The sequence below is a fragment of the Tenrec ecaudatus genome, chromosome 15 (genome assembly GCF_050624435.1).
Source record: "Tenrec ecaudatus isolate mTenEca1 chromosome 15, mTenEca1.hap1, whole genome shotgun sequence".
Taxonomy (NCBI): Eukaryota; Metazoa; Chordata; class Mammalia; order Afrosoricida; family Tenrecidae; genus Tenrec; species Tenrec ecaudatus.
Window position 1 is genome coordinate 41,930,294 of NC_134544.1, and position 13,913 is coordinate 41,944,206.

Consider the following 13,913-nt stretch of genomic DNA (forward strand, 5'->3'; position numbering starts at 1 on the left):
ATAGAAAACGTATTTTCAGGATCTGTCTTCTTGTATCCTATGTCTCTTGATTTTGGATTTAATTCATTTACATTCAGTGTAGCAATTAATACTCACTCAAATGTACTGCCCTGGAGTCTATTCTGACATATATCAATAGGTTTCACTGTATTGCTATTGTTTTATTATGTATGTTTTTATATTGGGGTGTTTTTGTTTGTTTGCTTATGATGTGCTTTAGTGATTTTCTTTTAGATTATCTCCTGTTTGGGATTCGTTGAGCTTTTAAAAGACATCTTTATGATTAGGGACACTTTCTTCCAATAAATCATAAACAATTCCTCTGAACCTTTTTGTCCCTCTTTCTGTTCTGGAATTCTGAGTACATGTAGGTTGTTCTTGAAGATGTTCTACCTCATTCTTGATTTTATTTGTGTTTTGTGTGGTTGTTCTTTACTCTGATTGTTCTTTTGGCAGATTACTTTGGAAAGATTTATCTTAAATTGCACTAATCATGTCTTACATTGATTCGGGTCTATTCTTCTGCCCTGTCAATGCATTATGTATATCTTAGATTTTATTTTCAATCTTCTGGATTTCTATTTGCTAGATTATTCTGGTATGATTTACAGATTTGTTTTGTCAGTTTGATCCTACAGTATTGTCCTGAAGGTCAAAGGTCAAGTCCTCCAGGAGATTCACAGAACTTATCTGCTGTAAGATTTACAGGCATGGTAACCCTTAAAGGACCACTCTGAGTCAGAATCAACTCAATTTCCATGAACTTTTGTTTTTGCTTTGGTATCATAACATATTCATGGGTGCTAAATCAATTTACTGGCAAGTGATCACCTTAAAAATGGTAGCGGTAGGAAATAATTAGTTTTTCTATATAAATGTGTATATATGCTATTTTTTTAAAGTCTGGAATGTATTTATACCTGTATTGTTTGTCAAACCTTTTTGAAAACATGAATTTAAATGGACATTGTCATTTCAAATTGCTTGAAGTTTATGCAATGTTAATTTCCACCTACTCTGCCTCTCAATTCTGCTCTTGTTATATTCTTAGATTTTTCTGACATAACAATTTGTTTCAAAGTTTAAATTATCTTCAGGCTCATATTGCATTCATCTCACTGAGTATATCCTTTTTTTTAACTGAGTGTATCTTTTAAGGTTACCAAATTCTGAAAATAAATACAGAATGTCCAATTATATTTGAATTCCAATAAACAATACAAATTAAATATAAATAAGCTCCGAATATTGCATATGTATCTGAAATTAAAATATAACTGCACCCTACATTTTAAGATTGTATTTTCTTGTTTTGTTGGTGAATGTTTGCATAGAAAATCCGGTTTCCATAGAACAATTTCTACACAACCAGTTTCAGGACATTGGTGACATTTCTCGTATCGGATCTACATTCTCGTTCTTTATCTGTATTTTCCTCTTTACCCAGTAATCGAGATCCTCTGCTCCTCCTGCATTACTCATTTCTGTTTTAGAGTAAATGTTGACTATTTTGTTTCATATAATTGATTATGTACTACATACAATATCGATGGGTAATACTGCTTATTTTATAAGCCAACCTACTGCTTGCAGGAAAGATGACCATCAAGAGTGAGTTTTGTTTATTTCCAAGTTCAAACAATATGTTAGGGGAAGGGTCTCAAGGGTTCCTGTGGTCTCTACTTTCTATAGTATCTGTAAGTTTAATAAGTCTGGGGTATAGGAGTTATATACAGCGTATGATATAAAATTTCACTTGTATCCAGTTTTGTATTCCGCTTATTTTTGCCTTTTTTAGCCCATAATTTCTTATTTAAAATGTATGCAAAAATACATGATACTGTGTAAAACAGAGAGACAGAGCGGCCCTTGTTGAAAGGGGCCTAGAACCTATCTCTTCTTTAGGCCAGGGTGTCTATAGACGCTGATGGAATATGTTTTCATGCATTAGAACATATGTGGTTGGTATTTTTTGATAGCATCTGCATTTATGGACTCTGCTTAATTCTTTAAAGTTGTTTACTAGTTTCAGATATATATGTTTTCAATATCTATATTAACTGTTGATATAAGTTGTCAGTGGTGTGTGATGGGAAAGTTTGCTCAAACAGAGTAGGGGAAAATTTCAATAGGAGATAATTTTGCATTTATTCTCAATTCATAATAATATTAGAAAATGTTAGATGGTTGGTTGCAACGACAACTTCTTCCATGTATGCTACTGTGTAAATAAGCAAAAATTTCAGTTTTCATTTTAGTAAACTCCAAGGATTATTGCTATTCTTTAAATTCACTTTTAAAACAAAAGGCAAAGCAATTAAAAATAAGAATGACTACATCAAATGTATATCTTTAAAAGTTCAATATCTGAAGCAATTGCTTACAAATTTTAAGCTGTAAAGCAATATAACTTTTAGCGAAAGTCAACAGCCCTTGAACTATTCAAATATTTGGTAATATTAATTTTTTCTTATAAAACATAAAATACATGGTATGCTTTCCCTAAAAGTTCCTATTAGCTTCTTATGAAACTAATCTTTAGGTTAGTTTATGATTCCTTTGCTTTAAAAAGTGATTATTTGTACCCACTATTCACAATGGGGCGCAATGTCTTTGTTGGTACCCACTATGCACAATGGGGCACGGTGTCTTTGTTTCAGTGCGTGATGACTTTATTTTTAGTCTCACCTTTTGGACCCAGCATAGCTGCTCTACTGGCGAATTTCGTTGGATAATTGTAAGTCGTGTTGCTTCCGACATAGGTAGTTATGTATGTTCCTCTGCTGCGTTGACTACAAGCAGGAGCCCCCTGTATTTAGTTCCCGGCTGTTAAAATATGGCAGCATTTTTGAGAAGCCATCATTTTAGCGATCCTTTCTGCTAGAACAGAACAGCTGGCCTTTTGATGCCTTCCAGGCAGAGCTCTCTATGGTTACTGCAGAGCCAGGAGGATGTGCTGCTCGTAGAACTGTGCAACCCCAGACCAGGCAGGAGCTCTTAGCTGCCCCTGGTTGAAAGAAGGGTCACTTTAAACCGACTGGAGCATTTTGCAGGCACAAAGAAGCTCACACCAGGTACATTTTAGTATAATTAGCCAATGCTGTGAGGTTAATATCACAGCCCTTTATGGATATGACTGTGCCTCTCCTTAAAAACTTTACTACTGATAGCCTAGAGTGAGCATGAAACAAATGATGACATGTCTGGGACGTAAAACCAGATTATCACATGGGAATCTTGTCTCTTTCTCTTGTTTGACACATGACACAACTGATCTGAAGCATGGTCTGCCTATAAATAGAAATGATAGTGGTGATGATAGCAATCTATTTGTAGGATGTTATGAGGAATAAATTACAGAATCTATGTAACGTTCTTAGCACACTCCACTTATTAAGCACTCACTAATGGACACGTTAAGCACAGAGATATTAATGTTATAAGCCCTCTTTTCTGTGTAGCACAGCGAAAGCATAGTGGCAGTGGTCAGATTGTTAATGAGAATCTTAATTTTGAGAATCATCAATATGCTACCATTTTGAGACAAGAGAGCAGCAGGTATATGGACCCTATTTATAGGGTTTTTTGGATTGAAAATGCCCAGCAATAAAGCAGTTGCAAGTAGAGAGTAAGGATGTTTGGGATGAGGAGGAGAGGCATTGACAAATAGCCCATCTTTAACATTCTTCCTATTACAAACTTTGTTCTCAATTTGTAATGCTTTGTGGCTTAAAGAGAAAAAAATTACATTATGTCTTTGTTCTTCACAAATATATTATGCATTTGTGAGAGAGAGCCGGTAGTGTAGTGGGATAAGTACTTGACTGAATTGAGGGACCAATGTTTGAGCCCACCAGCATCTCTGCGGGAGAAAGTTGTGGTGGTATGCTTCCGTATATATTTACAAAACCTGATGAGATGGTTCTCTTCACGATACTTTCCTACACTTAGTAGACTACAGAGGAGTGTAAACATAAGTTCTATATGCACTGGGAAACTCAAGAAAAATGTGTGGTTTACTTAATTGCACCACTTATGTTACTGTGGTGCTCTGGGCCTGAGTCCATAACCTCTCTGTGGCCTGCCTTAGTCAGGCACTTAATATTCACGACACCCAGACCCCAACCAAACGTAGTACTGCCGCTTGCTTTGTGTATGAGTCACTTCTGACTCAGAGCCAGTCTATGGACAGAATAGAAAGATAGACTTCCATGGTGGAAAACCCTCTTGTTTCTCCTGTGGAACAGCTGGTAGTTTCAAACTGTGACCTTGTGGTAGCTGACTCCCCACTATGCCACCCGGGTTCTTGTGGGCACCAACTGTGTGCTCCCTTGTTCCGAGACAGCCAGGGGACAGACAATAATGCAGCTATTCATTATATTGTCTTAACTAATTGGTTAACTTTCCCTTTTCTAACTTCCTGTTTCTTAACATAGACATAGCCATGGCAGAAATTCAGTTTATTGCTGAAATTATGACTCTGATATTAAAATAAACATAATATGGAGCATTATAAGGTATCAATTTTACCTGATTAATTTTGTGGATAGTTTTAATAATGTTTTTATTTAATCTCAGATTTTTGCATAATTATACTTCCTTTTCATAATATATGTATAAATATACACACACAAATATATACACAAAAATCCAGATATTTTTTCAAAGGTGTGTATCCTAATTTTTTTTGAACCAAACAACCTTATCATCTTCAAAGTTCTCTCCATTACACAGAATACATTTCTCAAATCTACAATTCCATTCTTGGAAAATTTTTTCAAAGTCATCTGTGTAGATGGCTGACAGCACCTCCCTTGGTCTTTTTTCTTCACCTCTTCTACGTCTTCAAATCACTGTCCATTCATTGCCCCTCTTCATTTACGGAAACAAAAAGCAGTCTCTTAGAGTGAGGTCAGGTGACTCAGGTGCATGGGACAAGAGAGGCACGCTGTTTTTTGCCAAAATCTGTGCACTGAGATGGCTGTGTGAGCAGATGCATTGTCCTGGTTGTCATACCATTCCCCTGTCTGCCACAAAACAGGTCTTTTTGTCCTCACACTTAACTGATTACTTCCCCATCTCTTCCATGGTCTGTCGTTGATCTTTGAGCACAAGTCCAGGAACTTTGTCAACATTTTTGTCTGCTGGGGATGTCGATTGACATCCAAAATGAGATTTGTCATCAATTGACATTTCACCTTTTTTGAAATGAGAATTTTTCCCATAGTGCTTTCCTTGTAAGCTAGTTTCAACATCACAACAGTTTCTGCAGCATTTTTCCCAGGTAGGAAACAAATTTTTAGTCAAACGTTGTTTCATTAAATTGATCATCACAGAAAATGAGGTTTGAGCAAAACTACTTTGACAAAAAAGTTCACTGTGACAAGAGAGAGCCTTCCCAGGCAATGGGTTCTGAGCCAGTGGGTGCACTAACTCAGAGGGAATTGCTGGCTGTTCGCCTAGCGGGAAAAAAAATAGTATACTATGAAAGCTCCACCCAGCAGAGCTTCTTCACATTTTCTTGGGGGCGGGAGTGGGGCTACCCCATTATAGAAAGATAGATAGATATACCCTTATAGAAGAATAGATGATAGATGATAGATAATGTATCCCCTCATAGAAATATAGAGATATATCCCCTTATAGAATGATAGATGTGGTAGATCCATAGTTTTATAACAACTTGATAAAAAGAATGAACATATAGAGTCCAGCCTATCAATCATGTCACAGCGTGATGATCCCACCCTGTGGGTGTGGCCATCTCATGAGAATTCTGGGACTTTCTATCCTCCTCCCTAGTGATCAGACCAGTGTGCTGTTGCTTGAATTACTTATTTACCTCAACTGTGTGCTGTACTACATGTGGGCCAAGCCAACCTGCAGATTGATTTGCTAGAACTTGAGGGCTCCTTCAATACTAGCTTCACACATTGCTTGAGGTTGGGGCTGGTAGCTCCTGATGCTATACAGTGCTTGAGTTCAAGATCTCTCCCGGGCTTGCTGCTCTAAGCTCCCATGCTATTGACTGTTGCTGATCTACCCTACTCTCTGCTGCCTGCTGGCAGACTCTGCCTGTCTTGCCTGAGAGAAGACTCAGCTGCTTCCTTGACCTTGGATCAGCAGCCTGAGTGAGTTGAAGGACTTTCAGCATATTAATTGTTCCATGAAAGTGAGTTGAACTGAGCTGTCTATCCTGGTATGTAGACTAATAAGCTGTTACATTACTTCTCACTGTATAAACATACATATATGTATATATACATATGTATATATGTACATACATATACATATATACGTATATATACATATTAATTAATTTATTTCTTTACATAAGTGTCCCTGTTTTGCTTCTCTAGGGAACCCTGCCTAGCACAGTATGGTACCAGGAGAGGGTACTAGAGAAACACATTCTGAAGATGGAGAGTGGATGCTTGGTTGAAATCTGCCTCACAGTGGCTTTTCTTTGGCTAGACGGAGGTCGGATATGGCCACCTGTTTACTTGACTGTTTTCTGGAAAAGACATGGGAAGTGAAGGCTTTGATTCCTAGAAGCCGTTTTGGGTATTTCTGCCTGGAATGGTAAAGATGAGTATGATCAATGTAAATTTTGAGTACAGGAGGCAAAATTGTCCTTTGAGCTTCTCTGAGATCTTGCTGCTGAGTGAAAATAGCTGACAGAAGGTCAAACGGCTGACAGAAAGCCCAGCCCTGACTTGATGAAGCCAGAGGTCTCTCTAGCCATTTTTTACATCAGTGGAATAGTTTAAATAAGGATTAAGATGAGATGGATAAGGATTGAACTTGACTGTTTTGAGACTTGAGTTTAGGATCTGGCTATATGAGGTTTATACTGTTTTTTGTTTTTTTTTGCCTATTCTGATTCATACAATGATGGATCGAAATCATTATTGGAAAGTATAAATAGAGAGAGTTTGTAAGCCTACTTGTTCTTAGTCATCAATTTGAATCTTTAAATGGCTTAGGACAAGTCTGAAAAGAAGGTTCTGAAAAGTTAACATCTACCCAGTGCTTTGAAATACTCAGGGCATTCAGAGAGACTTGCCTAGGCACTGAAGAAGAAAAAAGGACCCTTTGGCTTTTTGAATTTTGAAATAGAGGTTTGTGCCTGACGCTGGAAAATTTTGGAGCCATGAAGAAACTCTCTTTTCTAGGACTTAACGTTAAAGGTAGCTTGTGGGCAACCTGAAATGCTTGCTAGGTAACCACCTGGATCCTCTTGTCGAATAGAAGTGGAAGAAATGCAGCAGGATTAGAGATGGTTGAGTCTGGCCACTGACACTCTTGGTCCTGGGAAATGGAGACTAGAGGAGAAGACAAGAGGTGGTTGGCTGGTCTGAAGTTCATAACCTAGCTCAAGGGGACAAGCATTGTTGACAATGCAGGCCACGGTCAAAAGGTGAGGTGGCCCAAGGAAATCCTTTTGAGGCTGAGCAAGTTCGCCCATGTCGAGTTGATCAGAAACTTACTGATGTAGAGATTTTTGAGCCTGTGAATTTGTTCATATTGCTGCTGACTTTATGGATGACTTGTCCTGATTTGACTGCTTATGTGTGAGGACTCACATGTTTCCAATTGGAGTGAAGATTCTTCACATCAAAGAATCTGATTTCTCCTCAGAACACTGAGTTGATATAAGTAGGCATTGGATACCAAACTGTGGGCATATAAAGGCATGAAGTGGCTGGCTTACAAACTTTCATAGGGGTGGGAATATGTTGAGAAGATTATGGTGTAGATGTTCATATAACTGCAATTATGAGACATAGAATATCATTGTTTTTGTTCACTTATAGAATATTATGTTTAAATGAGACTGGTACATTTTGAATTGTGTGCATTTTAGTTTTATCCTGCTAGGCACAGAAACAATTTTATTATTGTTTATTAAAATTGTGTATGGCTAAAAAATGGTATAAAAGTATCAAGTTGACAAGGGGTGGTCTGTGGTAGTTACACAATTTCATGTCAACTTGATGAAATAATGAATGAGTGAAGACTAGCCCATCCATCAGGTTACAGCTGGATGATCCCTCTTTGTGGGTGTGGCCTTCTCCTGAAGATTCTTGAACTTCCTCTCTTCCTCCCTGGAGGTGGAACACACTCTCTCTGCTTGGCTTTCTGGTTGACAAGCCAGATGAAGCCACACGATGGCAGTCAGAGCCCGGGGGATACATCCACTGCCATTGGATCCACAGGACCTTCCATCTGCTGGCCTGTGATCTTCCTGTGTCCCGCATCATTGCATGTACTGCATGTGTCAGAGAGAAATTTATGGACATATGGGAGAGGGTATCAGATATATAGTCTAATATTGTACTTTTTATGGACTTGAACTGGGCTGGGATGTTTTCTTAATGTAAAATTACTCTTTGATATAAAGCTCTCCCTTACATAAATGAGTGTCCTGGATTTGCTTCTCTAGTCTACTCAGACTAATATATATGCATACACCATTACTGAGCTGGTTTGAGAGGAGGGTGGAAGGACGGTCCCCAATAGATGCTGGTATTTGGCTGCAAAATTGTCCGCCGTTTTAAAGGACTTTTTCTTCTTTCCTTAGCAGGGCAGAGTTGTCAATTATGATGCTTTTAAGCAGTCGTTTCAGTTATGTGTTTTTCTCCTTGGCATTGTCTGTGATGGGTTTAAGCATTCTGTTTTCTTGAGATGGATTGGCCAACTGTAGATTACTTAATTAATGCACTCTGCTCTAAAGACCGCTTTTATTGTTCAATCCACCAAAATATGCTGCAATTAAATTAATTTAGGTAGACATATTATTATACTTCAACTAGATGGTTTCTTTTTCACTTCCAATATATAATGATACTTTGATTTATTGTTTTCTGAATTATCCACAAATTTCAATCCTAAAGGACTTGCAGTGTAATATTTTCATTGACAGCAATGTTAATGTTGTCTAACATATTAATAAATTAAGACCTTGAGCAGAAGAAAATAATGGGGAACGATCTTGTGCTATATTTTCCTCACCCCTCAACAATAGTTAATTCAAAGTTAAAGAGTGGAAACCAACAAACAATCAAAAAACCTATTCAGGCATCACCCAGTTTTAAAGCAGTTTAACAGGTTCTAATATTTGATATGGTGACTTCATTAATATCATTAATATTCCAAAATGCACCATTTAAAAAAACTATGTTGTTGTTACTTCTTTTCTTGGGTCCTAAGCATTTCCCAGGAACCCTGCATGAAACATTGGTTTAGAAACCAAAAGTTTGGCTGTTCAAACCTACTCACACATACCTTGGCAGAAAGCCCTGGAAATTTATTTCTAACAAGACTTAGCCTTGCTCACCTCTAGGAAATGCATTTCTATCTGCACCCTGTCCTGGAAATGAATGCAAGGATGGTACGACCTATTGTCATACCAAAGAAGACCCCCAGTTCTGAACAGAGTCCCACTCAACAAACATGAGACAGGAAAAGAAAGAATTAAAGGGTTGGAGACTGGAAAGGTCTTCCCCTAAATTTCCTGTAAATAATGATGGGAATATATATTATACATACACCTATAATATATGTAATGAAAATATAATGGCATACCAAACGCCTCCCCAGAATCACATGCACAAGGAATAACATGATAAAGTCCTCGTTAGAAAACATGTTCGATTGCAAAATTAGACTAGATATAATCTATCTCATTCAGACGCACACACAAAACATGCACGTATGTAGGCAAACGTACACATATACTTAAGATTTTATACATGTATTTTTAAACTAATCTGTTAATGAGGTGTATAATGATGAAAAAGATTCCAATAAAAATTGATTTGGTGCCAAGAGTGTCTAGGACAATTCACTAACTGGGTAAAAGACTAGGTCTGTGTAGAAGGGATTCCTGCACAAGTGCTTTATTAACATTGGGAAAATGACAGATTACATAGAGGATGTCAGTGGGGCATCTCCTCAGATTCACCACTTCCATTTTGTTTTTGTTTTTTTTACATGGAGGGTACTCCTGATTATATAAGTGGAGATGCTTGAGCAGAATTTCTCATTGAAAATCAGTGGGGCATTCTTCCCAAATCCTGTCTGCTAATTAATTCATTGGTCAATCCCCTCAATTTCCATGCACAATAACTCCATGTGAGATAGAACATAATATAGGGATTTAGACATATGATAACCTTTACAAATGATACTTTGATGAAAATTTATATAGCACCCCCACCCCACTTCCCGCTTCCTAGGTATGATGATCAGTGACATTGATGGTATTTCTGTTCTAGTGTTTCATTTATGTTTATTTTAATTCCTTCCTCTTCCCATCTCTGCTTCAAAATTAAAGTTAGTCCTGCAGTTTTACATAGATGATTAAGGGGGAAATGTAATTCAAGAGAAAGGGGTGGCAATCTTTACTCTTTGGGATAAAATGTGACTTAATTTAAAGGCAGCTTCAGGCAACTGTCCAATCAAGGTGTGAAGAATGACTCAGGGCCAGAGTCTCAGGGACTCCCCCACTCTTCTAGGCCCATTTAAGTGTGGCTTCTCTAGAAGTTCGAAGTCCTCTTCTTCAATTTTCTTCATTTTCATCTGAACTTCTCTATTGCATTCCTGCTAAGAGCATTCAGCAGCAGTGCCTGAGCACCCTGGGGTCTTGGCTGAAGCCGTGGTTCTTATAGACAACAGTGCAGACCCTGCCATGATTCATGAGTTTCCTCCTTCCTCTTTGGTTCCAGATGAATAGAGACCATTGTTGATCTTAGATAGACTTTCCATATAAAACTAAAGATAAAATTTCCTACTCTGTCAAATTTCCTTTTGAAATTTGTATCAGGATTGTGTTGTAACTATCGATAACTTTGGGTATGCATCAAATCTTTTGGGAAAACATTCTGAATTATTGTAAAATCGATTTCAGATAGTCAGAAAAGTGACTTCTTATCAGATAAATAAACCAGGTAAAGGAGTGTGTATGTGCAGAGTCAGAGAGCGAGGGGGCGAATGGGAGTTTACAATACTTATGAAATTTATAAGTATTTATTGCTTATAAATTTTATTCAATAATTAATAGAAAATATTCTGATATTTCCAAACTGTTTTGTTTATTTTTTTCTCTCACAATTTCTTTTCCATTCCAAGTTCTAAAAAAATCTGGAAAAGACATATTGATATAAATAAGAGATCAGCGTTGCGTATTTCAAATGCTAATATTTTAATTATCTGTATGTGGATTAACCCTGGAAACATTTAGTTACAACTTTGTTTCTCTTTTTGGTGTTCTTACCGCTCTCCGTGTTCACTGAGCTAGGCTAAGATATATTAAATTCAGGGACAAAATCCTTAAAAGTTTTGGATATTGGGATGTGGGGTTTCTTCAGTACTGTGCTCTGTCTGACAGATAAGCAAAAGTTGACCCTATTACCGTTAATGGATCAGTGTATTTTCACACTCAATTACACATCTACTGTATATTTCCCCTCCTTTCGGCTAAGTTACAATATATTGGTGTTAAATAAAGGCCAGGCATGGGCCTAGAAACTGTCTGTGGCATTTCTGTCTCATTTCCCACTCAGCTATCCCTCCGCTTCTCTCAGAGATCAGTAACTGTGGCGCAGCACTCACGCCGGGACTAGACGTCTTAGGCTCATGTCAGTGTCTGCTTTTATTACCATTCCGAGCTATTTAACAATCTATCCGTTTCACTTCAGGAGTCATTTGCTTTGAAGAGAAAAACACACTGGGTTTTGGGGGAGGTTAATATTTATAAAAATCACGGTGGCAAGAGTATTTATTTCTAACTTGATTCCAGATCTTGGTTCTCAAAATAGAAGCTCTGTGTCGGACACCGAGAACGCTGGCTCTGACAGTCAGTGTGCCTCTTGTGGGCACAAATGAGGAACACCTGACAGGAGATAAATCCACTAGCTGGCCAAATGCATTTCCAAGTGTGTCATTTTCTGTGGAAGGGATGATTCATGGCAGAGGGAGGAAATACATATGAGTTATCTTAGAATGTATCTTTTATTTTCAATTAACGTATTTTAAAAAGATACTCTTATTGTGCAATATCCAATGTTTATGACTTCTTCTTCGGGCTAAATTTAAAATATACATGTAAACCAGGAAGAAAAAATTATAGTACTAGCAGTAAGTTTCAGAAGCAGTGTTGACAACTTTTAATAATAAAGAAAACTCACTAAAATACCTGTATATTGTGGGGGTTTCCCCCCTCATATAAATGCAGAGGTACAGACAGATAACCTCTAGATGTGGTTGACCTCCTCCCCTGGCATCCCATCATCAGCCCTTAAGAGGCACGCAGTGAAGTTGGATAGATATTTCTCGAAATGATGCATGGTACGCAGTGCATGCTTTTCCTGTGCTTCCTGCCATTCTGGAACAATGTGTCTTATTTGGAAAGACAATGATCATTTTTGTTAAATCATGTTCAGTCAGCTTATATAATAACACCCATATTTTGTGAATCATTTCAGATTTCAGAGAGCTATGCCTTCCTACCAAGAGAAGCTGTGACACGGTTTCTAATGAGCTGCTCAGAGTGCCAGAAAAGAATGCATTTAAACCCAGACGGAACAGATCATAAAGGTAGCTGCAGTGTCAATAGTGAGGCTGAAAGTAATTTTATTCATAATGCCAATTTGTAGTCCTCATTTTTATAAAAACGGGGTAGACCGCAATAGTTCAAGAAGTCAGATCATCTCATTTATTCAAGTAGGAGGCTCTGAATTTTGAATATCTACTTACAAAGCAATTCAGTGTGTTGTCAGAAGAAGAAAAAGAAGGTTTTAAATAACTGGTTTCCCCTAAGATAATGTTTGAATTTTCATTTACTGTATAGATCTCATGGGATTTCACCTAGAGCGCACAAAGAAATGTGTAGTAGATCAATGCCGGGTTCAGACCCCAATTCTCAATTTCTTAAAATGGTGAATAATATGGAATGCACCCACTGAGCATATTGATGTAAAAATAACCAGCATTTGGACTTAGATTTTGTGACAATTACCTAGATTATTTGTTTGAATCCTTGAATTTCTTTCTGGAATGGCATTCGTTTCTGAGGTGCAATCAACCTAGTCCATTCCCATCTATTAGAGGGTGAGCAAACGGGTAGGGTAAAATAAAAACACAATACACATCGGATGTCTGTATGCATTCAGGTGGTACAGCTAGAAACTAATTCTGCAGCAAAGGAGGAAAATTGAACACAGTGAGTTTAATCATTATTCATTGTTACACACGATATTAGGGCACACTCTAGTAGTTATAAACAATTAATGTATCTGTAGTACTAATTTGTCTCAATATGCCTTGTAGACCCTTACCATTAATTTTTCTCAATGACCTAGCAGCAATCATGCTACTTGACTCTTGGTGTCTAGTCTAGAACCCTATTTCAATGTGGACAAATGGCATCAGATGACAGCTTGAGAATTCTGGTTCTTTCCATTACCCATTGAAACATGTTTCCTTGCAGATAATGGAAAGCCTCCCACTTTGGTGACCAGTATGATTGACTACAACATGCCAATCACGATGGCCTATATGAAGCATATGAAACTGCAGCTGCTAAACTCACAGCAAGATGAGGTAACGTGAGAGCATCGACATTTGGACCACCTGTAATACGAATGAAGGCTGATCACCATTACTGTTGCATTGAGCATGACGGTCTTCTGAAAGTATGAGTTGAATGTTAATGAAAGGATGCCTTTGAGATTGTGCAGAAGGGGAAATGGGTTGGAGACCTCTAGGCTTGGACGGAGAGGAGCCATCTTAACACCTTAGGGAGCCCTGGAGTATAGTGGTTATGAGTTGGATTGGGATCCAGCTCTTCAGAAGGATTTGCCTTTCTACTCCCATAAACAGTTATTGTCTTGGAAGCTCAGAAACCCGCA

At 37.8% G+C, this 13,913-nt stretch overlaps 1 protein-coding gene across 4 annotated transcripts in view; it reads left to right on the forward strand.

Annotated features, from left to right (window-relative positions):
• Positions 1-13,913, forward strand: part of NOL4 (nucleolar protein 4) — a 418,254-nt gene that overhangs the window by 110,749 nt on the left and 293,592 nt on the right. For all 4 annotated transcript variants that reach the window (XM_075532843.1, XM_075532842.1, XM_075532844.1 and 1 more), the window contains 2 exons: positions 12,489-12,600; positions 13,493-13,605. In XM_075532843.1, coding sequence (XP_075388958.1) covers positions 12,489-12,600; positions 13,493-13,605 — 225 coding nt within the window. The remainder of the gene's footprint in view (positions 1-12,488; positions 12,601-13,492; positions 13,606-13,913) is intronic.